Source organism: Gavia stellata, chromosome 15, assembly GCF_030936135.1.
Source record: "Gavia stellata isolate bGavSte3 chromosome 15, bGavSte3.hap2, whole genome shotgun sequence".
In the NCBI taxonomy this organism is placed as follows: domain Eukaryota; kingdom Metazoa; phylum Chordata; class Aves; order Gaviiformes; family Gaviidae; genus Gavia; species Gavia stellata.
The window spans coordinates 2,580,369-2,607,961 of NC_082608.1; the positions used below are offsets into that span (position 1 = coordinate 2,580,369).

Consider the following 27,593-nt stretch of genomic DNA (forward strand, 5'->3'; position numbering starts at 1 on the left):
ATATCCCTCTATGCCATTAAAACTTAGACATTGCAAAATGGAGATTAATTCTCTCCCACGATAGCTATTAACATGCAAAGGTTGAAATCGGCCCCTACGTCTTGTTGCCTGTTCTGTATCCAGAACCACGCGTGTCCTCCTATCCCAGTAACACAAATGGCGTGAGGGCAAGACAGCAGCAGGGCAGAAAGGCGTGTGCGCAGGCAGCAATCAGAGTAGCCACCAACCTTCCTCCCATTTCATTTCAAAGATAGGCAGCTGTATTAAAGAGAAAAGCTTATACTGTAACATGCTCCCTAGGCTTTCACACTGATTTAATTGCAGCTCAAAACATTTAAAGCTAACAATTTTTTAACACCCTCGCTTCAATGGGACTCAGGTTTCCCACTAAACCAACAGCAGTATCCACCCGTGCCCAATGCATCTGCACTTGGACTTCTCTGGTCAGCTTCCTTACTCCTCCTGCTGAACTCAATATGGGATCATTCTGAATGCAACTGGCTAAAAACTCCTGTGTCGATCACAAAAATTTCTCCTACCAAAATATACCTGTTTCCAATCCCAGCTGCTCCTGCAAAAGCTTCAGCGGAGCTCCAGGGTTTGCAGGGCTGTGTACATCTGAGACACCGACCCAAGAGTTTAAACTTCGTCAAGCGTAAAGGAGTCTCTGCAGCACACAGAGCTCATTTGCACCGCATAAACACATCCGCCACACAAGACAACATTATGGACTGACAGCAGCGCATCACGTGTGTGGTGTATAATAAACAGATCTTCAACATTTAACATGCATTCAAAAACCAAAACCCCCTAAAATTTCCAAGCTGTTCAGCAGGCATTAAATCAAAGTTTTCTTCTCCACTTCCTCTTCTGCTATAAAATTGCTCTTCACCTCTCTGCTGCGGATCTATGACTTCTTTCTCTGCACAGCCCATTAACTAATTAAGAATAATTTTCTAAATACAAACCGATTTAAAATAAAATTAATAAAAACATAAAAACATAAAAAGCAGTGAAAATGAAAATGTCAAAAACAAATAGAAATCAAAGAAATTTATTTCCAGCAACAAAAATACAGAATACAAAACGATACTGGTCCCACCCTCTGAACATACTCAAGACAGGCACAGGTTGCCACAAGCCTACGCAAAAGCTTCTCTGCTAATTCATAAGGACCTCCATTTGCACCAGTCTCGCGTTCGTGTCTCCCGATGTTCTGTAAGGGATCATTCCAGCAAACGTTATCAGTGCTCGAGCTTGAGATCGAAGTTGCTAAAATAAAAAAAAAAAGTACAGTTATTTTAGCATCAAAAAACCCACAATGAAAGCTGAGTTAGGCATGAGTTGAACACTTGCCTTTTCAAACAAGCAAATGTAATCTTTATTTCTCAGAGTTGCTCTCTGGATAATGTATCTCTGCATTTGGAAGGAAATCCAATTATTTCCTTTTCCAACCATTAAAAGCACGCTGAGTTACCCTTTTGCTTAGAAAAAATAATCCCATTTATTTAAAATTACCCAAGAAAAAACATTTTTAACAATGTGGGGCATTGCTGTACTGCAGCAATCTTGTAATTGCTGCATGAAGTGGGCTTTCCCAGGGCAAAAGGATTCTTTCCCACCTTGCAAAATACAAAGCTGACCCCGCTGAAATGCAGCATTAATGTTGTCAAAGCAGAAGCCCTAGAAACAAACTGGTGGTGCCACATGCACCTGCAGGTCTCCAGTATCACCTACAACATACCGACATCCTTAAATGCTCTTCATTCCATAACACAATGAAAGCAGATGTACCAAGCACATTCAGAGACCTTTGCCTAAAGTAAGCAAACCCCTTCTTGCGCACCAGAAAGCTACGTAACAGCTGAAGGAATTCAGGAATAGTTTGTTTCATTTGTTAAAACCGTTAGGAAATTAAAAGGAAAATCATTCCAGTAACTGGTAGAGGTCAGGAGAATACAGAAAGCCCGAACCTTTATGGAAAACTGTGCAGACTGATTGTTTTGATTGCTCACAGTGTTTCCTTCTTAAATGTTAAGCACGTCTAAATTACTGTACTAGAAGATCCCACTGTTCAAATCTTCCTTTAATCTACTGACTGCAGGGAAAGCCGAAGGAGCTTTGGTTGCTGCGGGCATGCGGATGGTAAATCTGACAGCAGGAACTTACGGACTGAGAAGTGACTGAAGCCCATTACATGGCTGGCAACAGTCATAACCACCGTCCCCGATACCCATCTGGGCAGTTCTACCCTTTTTCAGGGTGATGTTAAACCAGTGAGTTATTCAATGGCAATAGAGGAGCTTTGGAAGCTGATGATGGAAAAGCCGGGATGCTCATCTGTTTGTTTTAAGACGCTGTCTAAATGCTACTGCTTCAACTGTGCAAGAAACATTCAGCTTTACACATGGGGCAGGAAAGTTAAGTTTTCTTTAGCACTGAGATCACAGCCATTTAATTTTCTGTTTCCATTATGGTGTCTGAAGGAAAGCCATGGCTGTCTACAAAGCCTGGCTGAAACACAGAGCAGAGTTCCCATCTGTATTCCTGTTTGGCTGAGGATGGATGAATACCTGGAGCTGCAAAACTGAGACTGACCCAATTGCTAAAAGCTCCCAGGACAGTTTCCCTAGCCATAAGTTACTACGTAGTTAACAGGGACGCATTGGCTACTTAATGAAGTGGCCTGAAAATAACTTGTTTGGTTCCAGTCACGGTCAAGACTTCTAGTTTGCTTCCAAATCTGTTACACAGCAAGGCTGTGTAATTATGTCTGACCTGCTGCTTTTCAGTGGAGGTCAAAACAGGTCATAGCTGAAAAAAAAGCATGTCAAGGTGTCTGACCCTCTGGAATTAAATTGTTCAGAGGCAAAAACTCTCACTGTAACTAAGAAAGGCTTAGGAGCAGTGTGAGTTGCTGTTCCCTTTACCTTTTTGGCAGCAATGATACTAGAGCTGGTCTATTTTTAAAAATCAAAACAACATGATAGGTTGCAATACTTCAGGAAGAACAAACAGAGGTTTGCAGAGGTTAAGAGCGGCCTGGAGGTCTAGATGTTCTATTGGCTGTAATTACTGAATGAATGTTAGAGTCACTTGCGATTTAAAATAAGACCACAAATAAATAAAAAAAAAAGAATAATTCCATTCCTTTCATGACCTAATTTTGCCACCGAGATAATGCCCTTGGGCTGCTTCAGAGAGTTCACCACCCTGGATCGGGGCAGGGAGCATATGACATTGCTGTCATGCACTCACGGCATCTGGGTCAGGGCTGTCACTGCAGCCATAGTTTCCGGCACTGCAGTCTGGGCTCGCTGCAATCTCTGCCTGAAATCTGACAAAATGGATCAGGTCAAGTGGGACAGGACTTCGCTCTCTCATTCCCAAAACTAATTAATGTATATACGTTAAAAAAAGACTCAAAACACAGCTTAGGTAATTTAATTCTGAAATAAACAAAACACATATAACGCCAGCTCTGACTCCAAACCTGATAATTTCTAAAGCAAACCCATTTCATCTCTGAAGTGGGACAGGAGATGTTCTAGCAGAGAGCGTTACCGGGTTCAGGGCGTCCAGAGGTACAATTCCTCTCCATCCTGCCCATTGCTGCCGGGTCCACACTGTTCCTGCCAAAGCCCCTCTACTCCCCACCCATCACAGCAGGATCCCACCCAGGCCAGTCAGCGGGCCAGCGCTTAGCACCAGAGGGCAAATTCAAGAGCCATGTGCTCCTACCCTGGGGACTCTGTTCCCTGCTACGTGGAATAAGCCTCAGACACACAAACAGCTACTATCCTGTGTTTTCAAATTCTTCTGATGAAGAGGGGGATTTGAATCTGTCTGCTCTGATGGATCTAGAGGAAACCCTAGGGATTTCAAAGACCTATTGAAGGAAACGTCATTTTTCGCTTGCACTGTCTACTGGGCAATGTGCTGAGATTGTTAAAGCTTCTGGAATAGCCTGATTTCCCCTAAAATTTGCTTCCCTGAGGGAAAAGGAAAAGCTGCCTTTCTCCCAGGTAAGTTCAAAAGTAAAATACTTGCCAAGCACAGCCTGCAGAAGCTCATATCTGCCATCTCTGTTTGGATAAACACAGAGGTTCTGCTGAAGAAACACCTCTCTTCTCACATTTGAAATGCCCTCATTTCTTCCCACCACTAAAATCGCCTGAGTTGTTTCCCAGACAGGGAAACTGAAGCGATCTAGATTCCCTGCGCCCACAGCCTTGGAGGAAATTCTTCAGGGGAAGAAAAAAGCGGAACACAGGCTAAAGCTATTCTTACCCTACCTTCCATGTGCCCATGCCTGGTATTTTTCTGCACGTGCAAATCTTTAGGCAGCTGGGAGCTACAGGGCTGCAGATTTTTTCTCTCTAGCTAATGCTACATTAGCAGATTTACGCTCCCTACTGACATTACAGTCACATGGCTATTCTCTTATCACCTCGCTGACTGCAGAGATAACAGGCACTTGTCCCCTCTGACAGTTAAGCACAGCTTTTATTGCACACGACACCAGTGATCCGTGACTAGGAAACCCTGCGTCTCCAGCACCGCTGATACCCTGCTGCCATGAGATCCCACCACAAGGCCAGAAGCTTGATTAACAAAACTTGAAGCCTGTAAAAAGAAAACTTTCAAGGGTTTTTTGCAAGGCACATCATCAGCTCATCTCCACAACTGTAAGAGCATGAGAGTGCAGAGCACATTTATGAAGCACGCTCGCACTGAGCAGTCATCGTAACAGGCACGCTGTTGATGTGATACAACGTCGTGGTGGCTTCCTTGTACACAAACTCCTGCCGGCAAAGCTGCTGATCCCATCGCCAATCAGCCCAACAATCTTTGGTGGGCCATGGTCATGGTATTCATACTGAGATGACACCTGACAGCATTACACCCCTATGGAGATGGTAAATGCTTCTACATAAGGCACAAGACTGAAATCACAAACCCAAAATAAATGGCTCACTTGGAAAGCAAGGAGCTAAGGCTGTTGCTCAGTGCCAACCTTGTGAACACACAGAGCAGGGAACAGATTGTGTTAGCCTGGGACTTCTTCACATGTGCAGAATTTAAGGTGGGAGAAGCCCAAGCAGCATGCATCCTTCTCCAATGTTGCCGATCTAGAGTACAAGTATAGTTGCAAGGCAGGATCCCTTAGCTCGCACACAGACTGTACCCCAAAGACAAAAGCTATATCATTACTTACGCCTTTCATTTTCTGATGTAATTTAAAAATGCTACTAAGACTTTTACCAATATTACAAATTACAGATCAAAGGCACTTTTGCAGATGACTAAAGCCTGGAATAAAGCTGGCTGTGGCTCAAGTTGGTGAACCGTTCTGCTCAACACAGCATGTTAACAGGCGAGTGCCCACGAATCTGGCCATTCCATTTCAGTGATGCCTATTTTGAGTCTTGCTGAAGGCGTAGGCTCCTACCAGTGGGTGGGGGAAACTCTTCAGCACCGACTCTAGCAGTGAAGTCTAACCCACCGCTGTCAGCCGTTTAAACCAGGCAGCCAGACCAAGCACCGCCGCACCTGGAAGCTGCTCACTCTGCTGCAGAGGTGGCAGAACAACACTGGCAAACTGCTACAGCCATTCACCAAGTGAATGTACTTGAGCATCTTGGTGTGTTGCCCAAGGACACTTTGAAAATGTCAGCCCACGTCACTACGGAAGCAAGCCAAGGAGAGGAGTCAAGGAAGGCCTTTCCACCAGAAATCAGTTTTGCACTAACAGGGCACTAACTCAAAGGAAAGGTTCTTGAAAAACAGCAGCTCGGTTGTCAAGGCAGCAACACCAACCATTGTAGAGACACTGCACTGTCCACATCTGTTAGCTATTTAAAATCCCACCAAGAAGCAAACTGAACACTTGTCTTCTCTTGCTAGGAGGTGGATATATGGTGTCATATAACTTAATTAGCTCAATGCCATTTATAGCAATATCCTTTCTTTACACAAAGCTGAAGTTATGAGAGACTAATCTCAAGACTCTAAGTAATTGTGCAAGCTGAGTAGTCTAAGACTCTAAGTAACTGAGCAAGTCAAAAGCAAAGACCATTAGAGATTCACAGTTATTTGAAGGCCAATCCCTTGAAATCAGGGGAAGAAGGAAGTAGGAAAACCTGTCAGACAGCGAGGATTATAATCTTACCGAATCTCTGTCTTCCATTACCCGCTGGGGTCTGGCAGGAGTGGCTGGGCTGGTGCCTTTCATCCTCTTATACTGGGTGAATAAAATATTCATGGTTGCAAGCAGGACCTCAGATAAATTGTGCCTGATCTATCCAAAGAAAGGGGAAAAAAAAAAAGACATATTGCAATGACGAGCAGGTTGACAGGATCATTACCCTTGCTACACGACATTAGAAAAGCAAGCAATGATAACTATGGATGATATTTACTCATATAACAGTCGTACATTTAATGGTTACCCCTGCTGTGACTGCACCACCTGGCAAAATAAAAGTTACGCAGAGTTAGAGACAGGCACGCATAATGGCTGCAACTTCATGTTTGATAGCAACAGTTCAGATAAAACCCAAAGCGCCTCTACACAAAAAACTCCAAAGCACCCGAATACACGCAAACACCATCTAAAAGAGAAGTGTCACCCTCCAGTTAAAACAGTTTAAGAGCAATAATAGCCTTCCATTATGCTTCATCTGCTAATATCCAAATACATGAGTTCCTCTAATTTGGAGGGAAGGAAACACAAGACCCTACAAATGCTCGTGACAATTAAGAGCATGGAAGAATTAAGTCAGCAGCACAGTTGAAAGTTTTCAATATTCCGAATTCCTACATCAACTCAGTAAGTTGGGAGAGATTTGTATCTGCAAATGCCTTCTGCAAAATGGAACAGGATTTCTGGGTAGGGAATTCTAGTGCTCCGAAGAGCAGCACTAAGGAGAAAAAGTTGCAAGCCAAGAGTCTACTTGCACAAATGCAAAATAATTCCATCCTAGTTCCCCGTTAAGGAATAAGAATGAGGAGATGACAAGGTTTTAAGATCCTTTTAAACAAAGCAAAAGGCTTTTGGAAGCTAAAACCAAGAGACATTACTTACTTCATCGCTGAAATTCCGGAAGGCAGCAACTCTCTCCTCTACGTAATCTTGGCTTAGAGGTACAAGCTTTAGGCGTTCAATAATCTTCAAAAAGAAAAGCAGGAATCAGGGTAGATAATCAACATTCTATGTACCATATACTAATAAAGTATATTTTTGAAGTGTTAATGAAATGGTCCTGATTCCATTCAAGAGAAATAATTTCATTGTTGTTTATTATCTCCTCGCTTTGTTGAGTAGCAGGAATATTTTGTTCAATGTCTACAAAATAGCTCCAGAAAGATCTTCCTGATTATCAAGCAACAGGGAAAAAAACACATTTTTAAATTCCTATAGCATTGCAGCACCTTCTAACTCATTAAATATAATTTTTTGTTTTAAGTGATGTTATTTGAGACATTCTGGGCTTTTAAGGGCACTAGGAAGGCTGCACTTCAAACAGAACTCTTAAAACTTACATCAAAGGCCCTGTCAATGTGACCGGCGTGATATTCATCAAAAAACGTGATTAAGTCTAGCAGAAGGTAGAACGTGGAGTCAACGGATTTCTTTGCACTTATCCCCTGAGCTTTGTACCTGAAAGAAATTGTTTTACAATTTTATTGTGCAAAACGGCAACCATTTATAAACGTGCTCTTGCAATTCTTGGAAGCAGAGGCATCAAAAGCACAAGGACAGAAGGCATCTAACAAAGGACAGCTTTCATTTTCCTTAACCAGGAGGCACAGGTTGTGGCTTTTTTTAAAATACTTTTATTCACTTCTAGTTTTCCATCAAATTCAGCATTTGTTTCCTTTTAAATGTTTGCACTTTCCATATTCATAGGGAAAACAGTGACAGGAACCAGAGACCTGCAAGGCAAGCGCTGTACAAGCATGTTTAACACGCTGTTTTACAGCAGACAATTCTCCAGCACAACTTCTTGCCTGAAGCAGGCAGTTAAGACTTAAAAATGGATTAGACGCTTCTGCATGCTCTCTCTAGCTACGCTTGCTAGGAGATGAATTGGAGGGCTGTCTGCTCTCACTCCTAACAGCACAAGGTCAGAAAGGAGCTCCTTCCTCCAGGTAATAGCAGTCAAGTGCGTGCTACACACCGTGCACTGTGCTGCTGCAGAGGAGGAAGCCAGAGAGCTTTCTGTTGGGTGTCTCCTCTGTTCAAGAAACATCACAAGAACGCACAGGAGGAAAGCTGCATCGCTGCAGTACGGGACATGAAGAGCCCTGTATTAACGTTTAATTGGCAAGAAGATGAGTTAATCAGAACCGTTCTGGCTTTGCAATCATGAAGGTTTGCAGCTGTAAAGTGGCATTACCGAACAGCAATATTTAGCGCCCTCATACAGATCAAAGTAAGTAGCAAAACAAAGCTCATTACAGCCTTTGCTGAAGCTTAAACTCAGGCCATAGGTTTAATTCTCCTTAATGTCGGCTACCAAATGAGTCTCTCGCTAAGTCGATATGGCACCAATTTTCACTCAGTCTGCAGCCTGACTAAATGAAGGAAAGGCTGACTGAAGGAGTGACTGGCAAACGCCACTTGTCAAAAGAAGAAAGGCAAAGGCCTCTGACAGAAATCAATACATTTCTGTATTTGTTTTCCCAATTTCAAAGTGCCAGCAAGTGTGCTTGGTTTATTTTTATTCTCTGCCCACCAGAATGGTTGAGGAAAAGCAGTAAGGCATTTCTCACAGGTACCCATATTTTGCTCTAGTAAAATATAGGAATTGTCCATGGCAGTCGCTGTGATGAGATGCACCAAAAGAAGATGGTTTAAAAAAATCCCAAAGCTATTTTGCAATTACAACCTTTCAGAAGCAGGTTATTCCTAACTTCTAGCTGCTAATGGATCTCGAGCACTGATGTCTCTTAAACACGTATCCTAATTTGCAGGCCGACACTGCAAGTGACATTCCTTTTGGTCACTTGCATTTCACTCGCTTTTCTAAACACCACATGGCACTTTCCTAAAGTAACAGGCTGTGGAAATGAGGTCCACTGGTTACGTTAGCCATATACACACCTCAGCTTACGTTGTTCCCTTTTTAGCTTTCATTAAAGCAGCAGTGAAATAAAGTTTTCAGACAGCTACTGAACTCGCCGCTCTGCTGTTACAACTCAATTACTGGTTTTGCTGCTTTCTCTCAATACTATTTCAAACAAGTGAATTGTGTGCAATGATTCTGCAACTGTTATGATATTTTGCTTTAAAAATCATCTAAAACATACCATTCATTATATATATTGCTCCTTAATAGACTCTGGCTCCAGTGGGCAATCCTGCAATTCCCTTTTCCTGATTCACCTACAGATAAAGCTTCTTGCCAAATTTACCTGACCTGCCCCTGAGGATTACGTTTCTGGTTTCAGTACTGCAAGCCATCACGAGCAGGACAGCGTAAATTCCGACCTCTTCTCTTTCTTCCTGAGTACCTTACTGTGGGATGGCACAGTCCAGCCAGCAGAAACAAAGTCAGGAACGAATACCCACTGAACTGATGGTCCCAGGTCAGGTCCCAGTGAATCACCCAGTCCTGCCCCCTTGTCTTACCTCTCAGCAATGGAATGGGCCATGTTCTTCAACCGCTCTTTGTTCGACTGGGGAGTGCCGATCTGGGGAACGACGGGACTGAGGAGCTTGTTCATCAGTTCCAAAACTTTGTCAGGGTTCTGTTGGTATTGAAGTTACACATAAATAAAAGGACCATGATGGGACTTAGTGTTTTAATCTCATTGAAAAACCAGAAAGGTCTCATGCAGTGGTGCCTAGTGCAAGCTCAAAGATGCCTCCCTCCCATAAAGGGTCAAGATCATATGAGCTATGAGCAACACAATGCTGCTGGCTCATGTGAAAAAGTATTTTCCCCTAATTTTCCTCTGAAACAGTAGCTATGGTTGTATCCATTTTTATTTCAAATTATTTCAAAAGGAAACAAGAGTACTCACTATAAAGCCCAACTGTTTTATACTTCAATTCAACATCTGTGAAACTGGAAGAGCATGCTCCAGGTAAATAACTTCACTAGCCACAATAGAATCATGCACGGGGCAATCTCTTCAAAAGACCACATTGGTCAAGAACCAGGATGTCTTAAATTGGAATGGGTTGGAGCGTAATCCATCTGGGTTTGCTCACTGAAACCCCCCTCCATGCAGCCAATGTCTCTGCTTTAACAGCAGCAGAAATAATCTGCTTGAATAAGGGCAATTCAGTCTCTGAGATGAAATTTAAACCTCCTAATCACAGGGAGAATGTTTGGAAAAAAATGGTGAACCGGGTACATATTTAAGGCAGCACACAGAAGATATTTACCTTTGCAAGGTCATAGAGTTTTGCAGCTTCTTCAAACAATCCTTTATTTTCTGCTGCAGAAGCCACTTTGTTAATAATGGGTTTTGTGTCACCTGTAAACTTGTCTATCACTCCAGGCTAAAGAGAAGAGACAAAAACGAAAGGAGAGAAGATAAATCAGAGTGCTTAAGAACTCCTAAATATTCTGTCAAGGCAATGAATATTTTACATGTTGGATTATGATTAGAATGGCCTGTATATTTCCATGGGAACGCGCAAAAGGGACACGTTAAAAATAGAAAGAGCTCTTGTGAGAGAGACTTTCTCCAAAACGGAGTCAGCACTGAGACATCTGTGGTTTCCAATTCATTCAAAATGACCCAGATAACAGGTCAAATTCTAAATTATTTTAATTGCTGATGACACATTACAGAGAAGACAACACAAAAGACATCAGCATATAATGTGCCAGGGTCTCCAGGGATGCCGTTTATGTTTATTGGCATGACAGGTTGCAAGTGACATCTTACATGGATAAATGAAAGGGTGACAAGAATTTTAAAAGAAACAATAAACATAAGTAGAATAAAATAGAGGAAAGAGTCAAAGATATCTGAAAAGGATTTACTGTAGTTGAGGATGTAGAAATAAGACTACATCATCTAGAAGAATTTATTTTAAAACTAAGATTGCTGGTTTCATACCAAAGAAACACAAGAATACAGTTACATTTAAAAGGAGTTGAGTAAAGTCAAGAAAACAGGGTTCACCACTAATGGTATAATCTAAAGAACTATCTATCTTATAAAGAAAGAAAATCCTGCTGGAAATAACTTTTTTTTTACCTTTTTTTTTTTTTTTGACAGCAGCAGTGATTGCAGCATGAGCCCTAATCTTAAAATTAAGATTTAAACAATTCTGGAGTCTGCTTTATAAAGAAAGCTTCCAAAGTTGCCACAGCAAACAGAAAACCTTCACTGAATATCCAAAATTTTAATCATTTGCATGCGCTCTCCACTTCTCAGGTGAAACCTTAAGGTTTCCTTTATCTTCTGACCATGTAAGCTTACATTTTACTTTTAGATTACTGTTTTACAGCAGAAGTAAGATCCATTGCAACTAAAAATGGCTGACCTTTGATCCACTACTTGCCCTCATCTACATGGAGAGGACACATCAGTTGTGGCTATGCCTGTGGTCTGTTAGCCTTTGCTTCCTTAATTACCAGAATTTGTAAAGGGCTGCAATACATCTCTCCTCCAAGGTGAATGAGGATAATGTCATATAGATAGTTTTCACAAGCACACCCACTTACAAGTAAGCCTTTTTTACTAATTGCTTTTTACTAATATGTACTAAATTCCATTTCCTCCTGTAAAGATGAAATTCTGACCTCAATGAAGTTATCTGATGCCATTTGTTTCTTTAGTTGTCTATATCTATGTCTACAGGGACATAGTTTGCCTTGCGGTTCCTGACCTGCCTTCTATTAGGGCAGGTCATAGATTATTCTGTAAAAGGATCTCATACTTGGGGAACTTGTAGGTAGTCAAACACAGTAATAATTTGGCTAGTGAAAGATAAAGAAAAGCAAGATAGCCTCATGACTACTTTGGAAATCACACATAGCTTGTACTTTTTATGTAAAATATAAACATAAATTGTCAACTCACCTTCCTACTACCATCGTTTTCCAGCTTTCCAAGAATCATATCAAACTATATCCACAGAGATGTACAGTAAGAAAAAAGGAAACAAAAATAGAGAGATTAATTGCTTGTATTTCACAACATATTTATTAAGTACAAAGATGCAGTCATGGATGAATGAAAAACAGTGATCGATGTCAAAATTATTTGTATATAAATAATAGGCAAAAAGACATGATTAAATATCTTAAACATATGGTCATTGCGAGATCTCCCGTCATGGAGGCCTGCATCAGGCAGAAGGAGTAAACAACTGTTTAAGACTGTCCTGCCTAATAAAGATTTCAATGAAGAAATGAATTTCAGTTTAAGTGAGGAAGGCAAAACACAGCCAAACATACCTCTCTGCTTTCAATTACTAGTTCACTAACGCAACGCAAGAACATGTTTTCTCCTTGGCTGTCCTTCTCATTCCTATAAAAGAAAGGGAAGGAGGAACGTACTGTTTTCTGAGGATGTTCCAGATAAGAAAAATTAAGCAGTAATAACTAGAAGAAAATCTAGAGACAAATATTAGCTCCTACCTGAGAAAGTAAAAATACTGCAGAGCTTCCCTTGGATCCGTTGATTCAAACTTACGGGTGTAAAGCATCAAAAGCCGCACAAAATTTAGACGCCTGACACCAGGAGGGTCACCAGCTTCATGGCTTACTGCAATGTCAGAAACAACACTATCAGAGAATCTAACGCCAGGAAACGTTGCTCCATCTCAAATTAGTCAGGGCCATGGTCCAGAGCTCTAATGCAACTAAAACAATGAACTTTAAGGAGATTGTTCTGATAAATGCTTCTTGTTTGCTCAATTACATAGCCCTGCAATGTCTGCAGGGTACTCTACGAGCTCAGAAAATATCCCGTTATTGTAAAGTAAAGGTGCAGGACTTACGTAGCTGTGCACTCTGCCCAGAAGATTTCAGGAGCAATTTTAACTCAAACAGCACCAACGCAACGTGAACAGCATGACAACGCAAGCGCTCTGTCCGGAAGAGAAAAGCAATTGCAGCTTCAAACTGTGCTGTCAAGAACAATACTTGGAAGTAGAGGAAAGGCTGCTGGTTCACTGCAAAATGTGATTCCCCTGAAAAAAAAACAAACACAACACATACACAGAGCGTAAGTGAAAATGATTTTGCAATCAGAGACCACTGACCGTGGATGCTTCCTGTCACAGTGCATCACTGTTGCTTACTCAGTGCCAACAGAAAGAAATGCACTAGACAAAACTGAATAATTAATCACACAGCAGTGGCTTATCTGTAAGTGTTCCACTGCAAATATATCAGTAAGACCACAAAGATGTATTCCGGAAGTGAACGAGAATAAACAGTTACCCAAAAAAGTTCCTTTGTTCTTTTCAGACAATGAACCATCAAGTCTGACAGACTGCCATAGATTCTCTAAAGACCACAACTTTTTGTCTTCATTATACTTATGCCAAGTGGTACAAATAATGTTAAAAACTTGGATTTTCCTACTTCGTGACACCAATGGCAGCTTACTGTATTTCTTTTCCACACATTTTTATCTGGGTGTAAGCGATGCTACAAACTAGAAGGCTGGGGAGAATCAAAATTCTGTCTAGTTTTGATAGTCCAAGTGACCTAATTTTGATTGATTGGAAGATGATTACAGTAAAAGGTACTCTCTTGGGCTGTGGACATTCCTAAAACTTTCTGAAGTGGAAGGAACTGTGATTTGGGTCCCCAGAAAATTACTTGAAATAGTAATTTAAGGGAAACAACAATCAACGGATGCACACAGAGAAAAGCCTTGGAAATACATGCCTACATTAAGTAATGATCGCTTTTCTGTTCTGTATTCCAAAAGCTGGAAGTTTTGCTAAATGACCTTGGCCTATTTACGGTGAGAGAAAGCAACCCATAAGTTAGTATGGATAAAGTACAAATAGCAGCAGTATTGTTACAGATAAATATTCGCTCTCTGGATTGCTGGGAACACACAGGACTCATTCATCATGTCTTACTGAAGTCTGCCATTACTCTAGGGAAGCAGGCTGTCCACGAACACCCTAAAGGCACCTATCACTAGTGGACAGCTGTAGGGTTTTACGTGGAGGCTGGGGTTTGTGTAATAACAATTGGAAAGTGCCCTAAGCAGAAAAGCAGAGCCCCAGGTAAAACATCTCTTTGTGGTTTCTTACCATAGTCTTCCAGCAGCTGCTTCTGAAACTGTGATAATGTTAGTCGGTCTTGTGGAGAACTTGCGCCATTGTCATCAAAACACACTTGGTTCAGCTAAAAAACACATCCAAAAAAAAGAAGCACAGATATTTCAACTTCACCTTGCACAAGGGATGCACTCAGAACATATTCGTTCCATCTGAAGCCCCTCCTAAGATTTGACCAACTGACTAGAAACTACTTCTAGTCACAATGTCAGGTCCATCCACTGCTGGGAAGCAAAGACCTCTAAAGTAGCAACAGCAGAAATCCATGCAGATATAACCCAGGGGTCCTTTTGTATCTGCCCATTCCATCAAACTCCAATGCTGGGATTCTGAATACTCACTAAGCAATAATTAAAAGCACTATTTTTTTTACCAAGTCTTAACAAACACATAATTCCACTCCCTCTTTCTGATAAAGGAGAGAAATGGGTACTGCCCAGTTATCTATCATGCCCCCACCAAAACTGTAAGGACTTTGGACTATAGAGACACTGACAGCGTCGTCTTCTGCCAATTGACACCAACATTTCAACCATAATCCATACGGAAAGGAAAATTCAAAGGACCCTCACTGTAGCAAGCCAACACTACTTGTAAAAACAGCTGACAAAGATCAGCGTCAAATGAAGAACATGACACTTCCAAAGACAAGCGTCCCCAAATTAACACCTGATAGCACAGAGGGTAACAGCAGCCCTGGGACTCGGGTTCCCAGCCCTTCACTATTTGCAAGGTCAAGTCACATGCATTACATTGATGCAAAGCACCAGACCTAGAAGTAGGGAGGTTAGCAGAGCAGTGCAGAAATGCAATACCATTCAGACCTGTTCTTAAGAAAGAAAAACTGACAAACAACAACACAACCCCCACACCACACTTACTTTTAGCCAAAGATAATCTTCTGTTTTATCAGCAACTTCACTCTGGTTATCAGTAATGTCACAACGGCCAATAATACAATAAACAGCCCTTTTGTACGGGTCAGTGTTATTTCTCAGAGCTCGTCTGTAATGAAGACGCAGTTTATTTTCTGTGGCAGGAGATAGCCTAAGGAAAAAAAAAAGATTGAAGGAAAAGACATGAAACCCATCTTTCCGTGTATGAGGAAACCTGGATACAAATCCATGTAGATAGGTGCATATTCACAGCAAAGGCATAATGACAGTAAGCACTGGCCAATATTTCTTGACCTTCTATTTACATCTGTAGGTAGAAATTTTGCATGAATTTAAATGTATAATTAAAGGTATGGAGGATCATCTTAAATACCCATTGCAGAGGGGAAAAAAAATGAAAATAACCAGATGACAGTCTCTTTAGGGGTGCATTAATATTGTGGTAGCTGAGCTATTTTTGTCTGAGTCTGCTATTTCATCATTTCAGAAAAAGAGAGTTCACCAAGTCTTTGGAACTCTTTGGGTTAGTAACTAACAAGCGAGCAGGTCGTTGTACCATGAACTCTTTCAGGAGAGACACTTTCATCTTTATCATTAAATACTGTCATGATGTTCTTTCTCATTCTATTTCTTGTACCCTTTTGTAGAGAATTTTACAGAATTGAATCAATAAAGTGTTCTCCTAGACTAAGACATTGTTTGTCAAATTTGTAGGCACAGTACCTTTTCATAGCTGCAATAAAAACCAAATAAATCGATTATACTGTGTCTCATAAAAGTGTTTGTAAGGAAAACAATGACAGTACCTTCACTAAGGTTTCTGGAACAATCTTATTATAATGAGCACTCCTAGATATTCTCTACAAACCAGGTTAATTTATAGAAGAATAACATGGCATACGCTACTTGGTAAATGGCATTTTGATTTTTTTTTCCTCTCAGTTTGTTTTTGTTTTGTTTTGTTTTTTAAGACATGCAAACTTATATGTTCTTGCTCACATTTTCATACCTGAAGAGTCCCAATACATTCAACATATTGCAGGATGAGGGCTTCCCACATATGAATGAAATTGTCGAAGGCTGCGATGGGACATTACAGGTTCGCCTCCTGGCACTTACCCGGGCCCTCTGGTTTCCCCCAATTTTAGCCAGTACCTTAGCACAGAGCCATCCCCTGCGGGGAGCACAGCTATAATGCAATAGCTGACCATGTGCTTGTCTGAAACTCATTGCAAGTAGAAAGATAAACAAGAAAACCTAAACCACCAGAGCAGAGTTCAGAGCACACCTTAAGATGCACTAACACAACTGCTTGCAACCACATCATCAGTAGTTTGGCCAGCGGCGTCTGTCAAGTGATAGATAGCAAAAACTGGAAGAGGAGAATAAGCGCAAGAAAGGTGTGAGAGTGAATGCCTCTAAAGGCCTCTAACAAACACTACTTGCTTTTATTGTGTGGCATTCTTATGAAAACAGGTGTAGTAGAAAGCATTCCCCAAAGGAAATTCAACTAAAATAAGCGACAGGGGAAATAAAAAGACACAGGATTCATGACAGCAGACTAAATCTGATCTATTGCATGCAGTATCCTAGTGTTACACAGCGCAGATCCTATGGTAAAAAAGCAAAGCTACAGCACTGTATTATTTTTGAAATGTAAATTTTTTGCGTATTTTCAAACAACTCTTTCTCTATGGAGATCTCTAGACTTCAAAGCCACAAATTAAAATACGCAAACTTCTTCCATGGCAGCCATCACCACCAGAAGAGACCTGAGCTGCTTCTGTGTCTACCAAGCCACTGATTATTTCACTACTCCACAGCAATTCCCATCCCTCACAAAGATCTTTCCTAGTTCTCAATTACCTTTTATCTTTACTGTGCATGTACTCCTGGAACCAGGTTTTAAACTCTCCCAGCTGGTGCTGTGCCCGTTTCACCACGTGCATAGCTGCAGTCAAATCTCCACAGCGCATGCAGTAGTAAATCAGTGCCCAGACAGGATGGCCCTCCACCTCACCATCCTGAAAATAAAGTAAGAAATAGTTAATTTTTTTTTTTAAAAAGCAGCATATTTGAATTAATTTTCTTTCTCATTTGCCTCATTCATTATTTCTGCCCTTATACCCACACTGATTTTGGAAAAAATTCTGTTTGTATTACAGAAGCCAGAGGTCATGAGGTTTTAGTCCTGTGAAAGCTGTGCACATCCTAGCAGAAAAGGATGGGACTCTCTTCTGCTTGCCCAGATTTCAGTTGAGTGAGGTTCTGACAATCCCAGAACTAGCATACAGATCTCCTCCCCACCCAGGAGGTGGATTTGGATTAGATCACTGAGGTGTTAAACACATTTGTACTGAAAAAGAAAGATATCAAACTAATCAGGGATCTCAGCAGGTAAGAAAAGGACAGCGAGGCTCAGCTGTGTGGTCTCCTATGTTATAATTTATTATTATTTCATTTAACTTTTAACTTTAATTTTTCAACCCAGCCTGCCTGTTTGTCTGGTAATTTTGTAGGTGCACAGCTATGCACTTTCTACTATGTGCAGGTGAGCAGGATTTTATTCAGATTCCTAAATAAAAGGCTCAAGCTACAATTCAGATTAATTCATTACATATTTAGTCATCAACAACTGGTGTCACCACCTTACAATAAGTGCAAAAAAGAAAGAGAAAAACCGAAACAGGGAGATTAAGTTACTGCTTTTTGGAAACATTATAATGTATTTTAATACTTGCTTGTGGATCTCAAAAAAGATCACCAGAAGGGACCATAATTTCAAGAATTTAGAACTCAAACTACTGAGCACCACCATGCTTCAAGACTAGCTCTGAACTCAAAGTGATTTTGTCTACCTTCCATTTTCCTAACGAAAAATTCTAGAAAAGGAGTAAGAGCCTGCTGCCCTAAAAGCAGTTTAAACAATAGAAAAACCAGTGGAGGCTGCACTAGTTTCCTGGCTGTACTGGAGCAAACAGATTTGTGTTATTATTTTAGCTCAATCGCTGAAAAAATACCTGGAGACCAGGGACAGGAGCAGGGAGTTTGATGTTCAAGAAGCTGCGGACTAGCTGGTAGGTCCCTGGGACTCCACCCAGCTGAGCCTGGTGCAAGTTTCCAAAGACTGTCACAAAGGTGTAATTTTTGTAACTGAAAAACACCACAAACAAAACAAACACGTGAACAGACTGAAATATACTTGCTACAAAAACATCCACTGCCTTTCTGATCCAACCAAATTAGCAATTTAAAGCTAATTACCTTGATGTTCAAACATTATCATTACAACAAAATGAGGCAAAGACTTCAGTCCATTTAGGAAGATCCTTGTATTTGGCGGTCTCAAGAGAAACCATGTTTGGAGTCTGCGGTGTGCTGCTCCAGGTTCAACTCTATTAGGAGGTTCATCTCATTAGGTTCTCTTAGTACTAAGTTAAACTCAGTTACATAAATGGCAAAAAGCATTGCTGTCCTAATGGTTTAACTCTCAATCCTGTCACAAAGGAACAGTTATACACCACAGACATGTTTGTCTCTCCTCCCTTCCCTATAGACAAATACAAATGTGAGCGCCATGAGCTTACCGGAAGGAAATCACAGAGAAAAAGGGAATTCAGAGCAAAACAACTGGTAAAAGTAGCTTTGAGAACACCTTCTAAAATAACCCATCAGAGCCTTTAATCAAGGCAGGTCAATTTAACAAATATTCATGTTTAGAAGCAGGAGTCTCGAAAGTCTGTGCACTGAAGCAATAACTATATAAGCAGCAGCAATAAATTAAACGAACTTCTTTTTTTCTCCGCAGCACGACAGACTCTGGCACCACCAGACTACAGAACTGAAAGGCTATGCTGAACATAGGCAAATATCAGTGCATCTTGACATAATGCCTGAGTTAAGCACATGCTCGTCAGATCACTGTTGCTCCAAAGCAACTAATGCAAGAACAGCTGTGAGCAGCACTACATCTCCTCCTCGTACATGTGAGGGGCTGGTGAGGCATGGAAACACCCCAGTATTAGCCAATTCCTGCTAGGAAAGAAAAGCTACAAAGCAAGGCAGAGGAGTTTTTTTGGTTTGGTTTGGTTTTTTGTTAAAAAAAAAAAATCAAGCCTGAAGGGCCCAATTTCCACAATTGGGAAGGAACTATCTGTACCTCACTGCTAATTTCAGTTAGCAGTTAATGGCACTGTGAAAATTTAGCAAGTTGGATATTTGGCAAATCGGTTTAAAAGTCACTGGCTCATCGCACACTGCTGAGGCCGAAGAACTGGAAACAGAAGATCCTTGGGATGTGTCAGTTCATCCGTGCACAGGCAGGCACGCTGCCACCACCCCTGATTGACAACGAGAGCTGATGAAGTGTGGCAACCAACTGTCAGGGGCCAAGAAGAGGCTGCGCCAGGAGGCGAAAAGATCTCTTCCCAGTGTGCTGTATCAGAGCACAGCACTTTCTGTGCTCAGATGGCAGATCTGCATCCGTAACAAATGCCCACACACTACACTGCAGCTATTGTTTGCTTTCCACTCTGAACCAGCCTGCTGGCATTACATCGGCGGCTAGGAGATAAGAGACACTGCAATATCCACATGTGCAGTGAATAGGTAATACGACCCTCCGGGGATTCAGCTTTGGGCTTTCTCTCTACAACCATTCTGTCTGCTCCGTAGCCTGCAATTCTCCAAGCATTTTCTTGGTGAAGGAGCCTAGGCCGCCGTGATACTTGCTGATACAGACAGTGAGCCACTTTCCAGAGTCTGAAAATCATTGCCAGATGTCTCTTCAAATTTTACAAAAACCTTTCTGTGTAGAAATGGCACGATCAGAACCTGACTCATTGCACCAGATTTGTCCCCACTGTTGTCCTCACTTCCTCCCAGCACTAGCTCCTGACAGTGATCAGCAATCAGAAAGGAAGTATAGGAAAAGGAAAATTTTTTGCAGAGGGGAAATAGGTCTCTTTTCCTAAGTGAAAAATCTTCACTTATAACTATGACAGATACAGAATATTTAAAGGCAACATAGAAGAAAGAATAAAAGGTCTTTGCGTCTTCTAAACAACCTCCCCATGGATTCAAGGCCATTTTAACTAGAACAGTTTCTAACTAGAACAGTTTTACACTGAAGTGGCTGCTCTAAGCCCTGCAGAACAGAAAAGACAGGCAACAGACACTTCTGTGAGCAGCAAGAGGCAGCTGACTTGTTAATATGTTTGTGTGCATTACAAAGTCATTTGGGCTTATTATTAGGGAACTCTATTAAAGTGTGCTACCCAGAGCATTCACCTTACCTTTGTTCGAGGTATTGCAGGGCCTGCCTCACGAACTCCATACGCACCTCCATGTTGGTCCGGACTTTCAAGGCATCGCTAGCAGGAACCAGGGTAACATCGGTCATTTGTTTCACCATGGCCCACATCTCAGAGATGTTCTATAAACAAGCCATTTCATGCAACAGTGATTAGTACAGAGCAACACTCTTTTGAGCTACATGATATTTTGATGCTTAAGAAAAGCATAAACACACAAGAGTAATGTCAGTTTAGATTTGTAATGGAGATATTGGTTGCAGTCATGAAGGTAAGCCACTTCTGTCGTGCAGAATCCAAATTTCCCAGGCTTCTCTACACAAGTCTTGCACAAGAGGATGGCTGTAAATATTGTACCTGCAATTGTTACCCAGGACCGACAATGACTTCCAAAACTAGGCTGGGTACTTGGTGCTCAGTCTCCTTCCCCATTTCCAGCTTGTACATCCCACTCAATAAATACCACATCATCAGCTTTTCGTATAAGAAATTGCTCTGGCTGCCATTGGAAAGCTGTGCAAACAGCTGTGGTGAGAAATGTCTAAAGGACAATGATCACTTGGACAAAGACTCAGGTCTGAAAAAAAACGCTGAAAGCCATCCAGGTCTGCTCATCCATAAGGACAAGATCATATCAGTATCTACAGGACTAGAGCATCCCTGCTGAAACAGCAAAATACTGAGAAGTATCAGCACTGTTAGCTCCAGCAAGGGCAGGTGTTTGATGTCGGTGCTTCAAAGCAGCAAGAACATTGAAACTCACTGTGTTGTCCCTAGCAAAATGAACAGAGCTGTTCAAAGCAAAGATGCACGTCTGTAATTCAGATCTGACTGAAGCATTTGCCCCTCAGCTTCTGAACAGCTTTTTGCTCTCCCATTTGCAAAGTGTTTTCATGACTCGACCCTCCTGCAGTATTCTCCTCCAAGCGTTTCTTGAAGGTGGCCAGGTTTGTGCATTTGTTTTTTTGGGGTGGATCAAGGCAACACAATTAAAGGAGTGGGGAAAAAAAATGCAGGCAGATGATTGGTTTAAAGTCAGTCCTAGGGGCTTTACGCTTTGCTATGGGAGCCTACTTCAGCTCTAGCAGGGTCTAATTGAAGACCCTTCACCTACAGCTAAATACATTCAAAGGATATTCGGAGGCCACATTTTGAAAACCAAACACAATAGAACCCATTTAAAATGAAAAGCAATTCTTTTCCTCGACAGCTCATTGCTCACGATGAGACACTGCAGTGAGAGCAGGTTCATTTCTTCCTCGCTGTGTTAAGAAATTTTCACCATGACCAAGTTCATCACAGGTGGGCCCTGCTGTACTAGAGAAGATTCCGGTATTGGCTCTGTGTTTTCTGTGGAGCCATGCAATTTTTTTTGGCAATATCAGTATTTTTCCACCAATGTCAGCAGGCTGTTAATCACAGCTGAAAACAGATTAAGTACATTTCCTTATGTTAACTCACTGGCAGTACCTTATCATCCAGTTCTGCAACAGCAGCACAAAGGTCCACCAGGTTAGGCTGCAGATGTCCGTTCACTATCTTCTCATTATAAATATAAATCTGAAACATATTGAAAGTAAGCAAGTTTAACAATACGTATTATTCCCCTTCCCCCTCCCCAGCCACAGCAGCAAAATCTGAACCAGGCTTCAAGAACGGAGTGTCCCCAGCAAGTCCCTTCTGCTTCCCTCCCACATGAGCCGCTTCTAATCCAATGCACGAGGAACAGGCATCAGCACCAACTGCGCTTCCCCGACACACCAAAGCCCCAGGCCTGCCCGAAGGCAGGCAGCCATCCAGCTGTTCAGGGGGTCTGCGTGGCAAAGCACCGCGCCGAATGCCCTGTTAAACTAACTGCAGCTAATTGTTGGAGGACAAAGATTCAGATGAGCCCTGACAACTGGATGGTTCTGATATTCCCCTGCATGGCAGCCTCCTACCTGCTGACATAAAAGAAACAGAATTTTGCTGGTTTGTGGCAGTATTCAGGGAAATACGACACAGGGAAAGGAGAACAGAAACCTGGCCTTTCAAAACCTGCCCTTAAACATATATACACATGCACACACCCATTTTGATTTACATCTTGGTCTTAATTTAGCTACTTCTGCTATTATTTATTCTATTCTCAGCCTAAAGACCTTCCACCTACCTCTGAAAATAATCATTATCAACACTAGAAAGGCAGCGTCGCTGTACTTTAAGTCCCTTTTTCTTGCACGCACTACTACTTCAACATGCCCAGCGTGCAAACAAGACGCGGAGCTCAGGACTGCAACCAGAATCTAGCATCAGTGAAATCACGTATGTGGCCTTCACTGTGTTTCTGTGAAAGAGTTTGAACTAGACATGAAGAACAATTAATCATTTCAGTGTAATTAAACACGTTTCATGGCTGATCATAAACTGAAACAGCATGAACTGCCTGATCTCCGGGACTCCTAACTAACCCCTGAAATCCACAGGAGCCCCCCATCCAGCGCTGAAACCCAGGTATTTTTGCACCCAAGCAGGGCAATGTTAAGGACGGCTCAGCCAGGCCAGCTTCTCCAGAGGGCTTGCCGGGAGCACGCGGTGGCTACACCAACTGGTTTGGCAGCAGAAGCCTGGCCATGAATGCCACGTTTCCACGGCGCATCGCAAGCAGCCTGCAAGCGGCCCGTAAACCTGATGAGAGCCCACCTGCCTGCCCATGGGAAAGACACTGTGACTCTGCAGCTACCTCTGGTACTAGCACTGCTAGAGAGATTGAGCTTTCCATATCCACCAAACACCAGGGAACAACGCCCCTGTCAGCCTCAAAGTATGGCTATAATTATGCCACAAGGAAGATCCTTAATACAGGAATATTACAGTAGAGATGGAACAAACTAAGTATGTTAACAACCACTAAATCAAATGTACACTTTCTCAGCACAACCATGCACCTTCTTTTGCGACTCATTTCTTCACAGTTACCATAACTGAATGCAGACATAGAAAAACAGATGTACATGCTGCTATCTGGCTCAGCAAAGACTGAGCCAATGCACGCAATCACAGTAATTGTGTGCAAATTAGGCAACGCTTTGTCTGTGTAGTTTTACATATTCCATTTTGAAAAATGAAGTCCTTCTCCTTCGTTTTGTTTCTAACAGTGCTGGTAAACAGATCATCTCAAACAACAAAAGTAACAAATTGCTTATGTAAAGGTTTATCAGTTTCCCTGAAAATTTTCAGAGGGAGTCTAATGCCACCAGACATTAATTCACAGCTGATGCACTAAAGCATCTCATAAGCGATGCAATTAAAATGGGATATAGTTTGACAAACGTCAGGATTAAGACTTCAGCATGTTTTTTCCCCACACGCACACATCAGAAACGTGATCTTCCACACGTGAGAATAGAGGGAATGTAAAGCCTCCATTTCCGTACTACTACAAATTGATGTGAATTCTAAAAAACGTATTTTTTTGAAAGGTTAAAAGATCTTCGACTTATTATATGAGCATAAATAACTTCTACAGTCCATTGCGGTGTTCAGGATCTCCTTTTGACAAAGAAAAAAATCCTGTAGCAGACATGAGTACAGTTCTAAAAGAAGTCAGGCTAAATTTCTGTATTTTCCATTTGCTTTTTAACCACAGGCAGATGTTTTCAGGTTTTACCTACCACAGAGGTACTATGCTCACAGATCTTTGTTTTCTACGGAGAGAGGGGTGGGGAAATTAATGTTTGACTATGTTTTTTCCATTTCCACTCACCTGCCGAGCATACGCCATCTCCACATTGTCCAAAGAGCTGCGACCTGGAGGGCCCAACTCACCAACGTAGCTAGGCTGTTTAATGAGAAGCGTATAAGAAGGTGTAAGATATAAAATTACTGCAATGCATTTTACCAATATATCTTCTCCTAAAGAACAGCAAACCCATGTTCCTGACAGGACCAAGACCAGGGTTTTGAACTATCTACAGAGTAAAACGCTGAGTCTCACTGCAATACCCTATTATCTTCCCAATATAGCTTAAACTTTCTAAAGTGACAGAAAACCTCCTTATTCAGTGCACAAACCAACCATTAGCTCTCTAAAATTAGGACATCAGCATCTCTCGATAGCATCTTGTAATTTTAATTCTTTTCTTTTGTTTCTTGAAAGGTTGCTTATTGTCGTGTTAGCATCTCATTGTGAAGCATCTAATCTGAATCTCCATCACAGCAAGGACACAGAATTCAATGGATCAGCTCAAGGGATCCAGTCTAGCAAGGCTGACACTCCAGTTTTGTCCTAGTGCTGTGACACAGACACAAAACGTGATTGCAGAATTCAATTATCTGCCAAAAAGTGCCCCATTGCTGGTCGGTTGTAGGAGGGAGAACGACACTGGCAATATACTGACCTGAAAAAAAAAAATCATCTTCCTACCCACAAAGACTATGTCAAGATTGACGTATTTGCAGCGTAGAGGGACAGCAGACAGAGTCATGGGATGGAAAATTTGTACTCTTTTATAAAACTTGAAATATAATACTGACATAATATTCTAATGCTGCATAAAGCTATCCTTGAAAGCGTTCACTACAAATCACAGGTATGTTTTCAGTACAGCCACTACTGAACATGGATGTTCACCACTCAGGGGGGAAAGAATACTCCTAATTATGTATGTAATACTCTCCGATGTTTCCTGCTTCCTAAAAGTGTAATTCTTGATTTCAGCATCAGCATTGCAAGTCTTGGGTTTGAAAAATAAAGCACAATTATTTTAAAGACGGATCCCTTTGAGGTAAGCAGACCTTTAATATCAGCTGCTTCATAAGCAGTGCTACAGCCATGATGGTCTGAAGATAAAAGCAAGACAAGCTCAGTACAGAAGCATAATATTTATTATGAAGCCAACTGACATAGCTGGAGCAAGCAAAGAGGAACAGACAAGCTTTCAGAAAAGCAAGCATGTTTTCAGGTCTGAAACTGAAGCAACAGCCTTTGAATTCCAGACTTTGAACCCAAAAGCTCATTTGACTCTCCCAGGTATAGCTGGTCTGGTAACAGACGTCACCTCTCCGCACAAACCTTGCTCAGCTTACTTCAGGTGTGTAGCTTAGGTAGATATGAGAAGATGGTTGTTTACTTCCACCAGGAGAGAGGATGCAAAGGACATAAGCTAAATATTGAAAGCAGCTGTAAGCAAACACTCAGAAGGGACCTTTCTGTGCCTTGGTTTGTTACCAGATAACTCACATCCCTCTATGTTCCTCTAAACTGGAATCAGTAACTTTTTGCAAGAAAGAGCAGATACATCTGCAGAGTTTTAAAATTCAGCTTTTTACCAAAGTCAGTTAGGGCTAGCTGCACATCCTCAGTAGCTGTTATACTGCACCTTAGCAATATTGTCAGAGAGCTTTACTTTTTCTTACATCAGTTACCCGGAATGTCAGTACTTCGCTGTGTAGATAGGATCACCTTCAAGTATTGCTTAAGGACATGTTCTAGTCTTTCCTGGAAGAGTTCTGTTAAATGTGACCAACTTGCTGCCTGTACAAACAGACAAAGCCCAAATGCAATGGAAAAATCACTGTTTTCACTTTCCATTTAATCAGCTTTAGAGTTCAGCTTTGCTGATAGCTGTCAGGCTGCAGCACGGCAGGACCAACATTCCCGCCATGACCTGGCTTGTGTGGATTTCAGGAAAAGATCTGAGAAATGGGTAGCTTTTCTCCAGATGGTGTCATCATTCAGTTTCTTGTTTCCCGTGATGACGAAATGCTGACAGGGTCTTCAAAAGAGTATCACTTTTTTTGGGAACTGTATCCCAACTTTGAAATGCAATAATAAAAACACGAACTTCCAGACATGTTACTGATCAGTCTGTGCACTGAACAGTGTCTCAGTCATTCCCAAATGCTTATAATTTTAGTATGACATCAGCTTAACCCAGGTTATCTTCTATGGTGTAGGACCTCCCTCACACTCATGAGCATATGTTGTTGCAAAGACAATGGCTATCCCCTGTCCTAGTCCAGCAGTTTTGATCAGGAAAATGTTCACAATTGTAAATTTCAAGACCAATAAAGTGACACAAATGCTACGGCCAAGAAGCTGTTCTGAGTTAGCTAGGAATTTATGTGTGAAGATAAAGGCATTGACCTCTATTGAGAAATTATAAGACCTTTGTGATATTTGTGATTACTGCTGTCTGCGTAGCATACAACAGTTGATTACAGAATAAAAAAATACTCAGTTGTGTTTGTCCCTGATATAGTGAAATGTAAATGAATGAAGGTATCAAAGATGAAGCCAGACAATCCTTTAAAATCGGTGGAATTAGTTTATCACTGCATTAATTTTCCAGTAATAGTGCAATTTTAAATTATGTCCAACCTCATTATAAAATCAGGCAGACGCATTTAGACCTTAGGCAGTATAAAAATGCCTTACCAAAACCCCAAAAGAAATCCCACTTTTTCTTCCTGCAGCTGAACTTACACTAAAAATACTCTTCACAGTCACTCCTAATGGATACTGATATTCAGAAGCATTTGCATTTTTCTTTCAGTGCCAAATCATCTGACACAAATTCCTTTAAACCCACCTAAAAAACGACTAATTCTTTGTTCTAAAGAACAAAGAAGCTGTTAAAGCAGGTTTCCTGGGAAACAGACGTGATGGCAGAAATAGCGCTTTGCAGCCTTCCCCTATGCTGTGCCAGATAAATTGCAGAGTTATTTAAAGTAACACTAAATTATGGACGTTGTCATTAATTACTGATGAGGTTTCATCTTCTAAAGCAAGTGAAGAAGGGTACACTGTGACTTAGTGTCACTTTTCAACCAGTGCCCAAACACCAGAAACATAAAGACTGCAGCTTTGTTCTGTGAATCTGGTTCCTTTTTCTCCTGCTGCTGCTTTGCAGCACCAAAGAGCATCCACGTGGCTGCCACTCCAGAGCGCGGTGTATGACTGACAGGTTAAAACCCACAGGTAAGGATCTGAATTCAAAAGCGCACACATGAAACAAAGAAATAACTGCTCTGGGGTTTGGCTTTTTTCTCTTTCTTTCCTCCAATTTTAATTTTACCCGCACCATTATGTTTTAAGGATCACTTATTAACAATCTGCCATAGCTGAGA

The 27,593-nt window shown here is 41.5% G+C and overlaps 1 protein-coding gene across 1 annotated transcript in view; it reads right to left on the bottom strand.

The window, feature by feature from the left end:
- Positions 1-1,069: 1,069 nt before the first annotated feature.
- The window catches only part of NUP93 (nucleoporin 93), a 76,846-nt gene continuing 50,322 nt past the window's right edge, over positions 1,070-27,593 (bottom strand). Inside the window, exons 5-21 of the mRNA XM_009813525.2 lie at positions 24,229-24,303; positions 21,954-22,043; positions 20,466-20,605; positions 18,192-18,324; positions 17,038-17,195; positions 15,157-15,322; positions 14,249-14,342; positions 12,974-13,165; positions 12,612-12,738; positions 12,429-12,501; positions 12,052-12,096; positions 10,400-10,516; positions 9,638-9,756; positions 7,546-7,663; positions 7,088-7,171; positions 6,173-6,301; positions 1,070-1,272 (exon numbers count right to left, since the gene is read on the bottom strand). Of these exons, the coding sequence (XP_009811827.2) occupies positions 1,162-1,272; positions 6,173-6,301; positions 7,088-7,171; positions 7,546-7,663; positions 9,638-9,756; positions 10,400-10,516; positions 12,052-12,096; positions 12,429-12,501; positions 12,612-12,738; positions 12,974-13,165; positions 14,249-14,342; positions 15,157-15,322; positions 17,038-17,195; positions 18,192-18,324; positions 20,466-20,605; positions 21,954-22,043; positions 24,229-24,303 (1,971 nt within the window). The 3' untranslated portion in view covers positions 1,070-1,161. The remainder of the gene's footprint in view (positions 1,273-6,172; positions 6,302-7,087; positions 7,172-7,545; positions 7,664-9,637; positions 9,757-10,399; positions 10,517-12,051; positions 12,097-12,428; positions 12,502-12,611; positions 12,739-12,973; positions 13,166-14,248; positions 14,343-15,156; positions 15,323-17,037; positions 17,196-18,191; positions 18,325-20,465; positions 20,606-21,953; positions 22,044-24,228; positions 24,304-27,593) is intronic.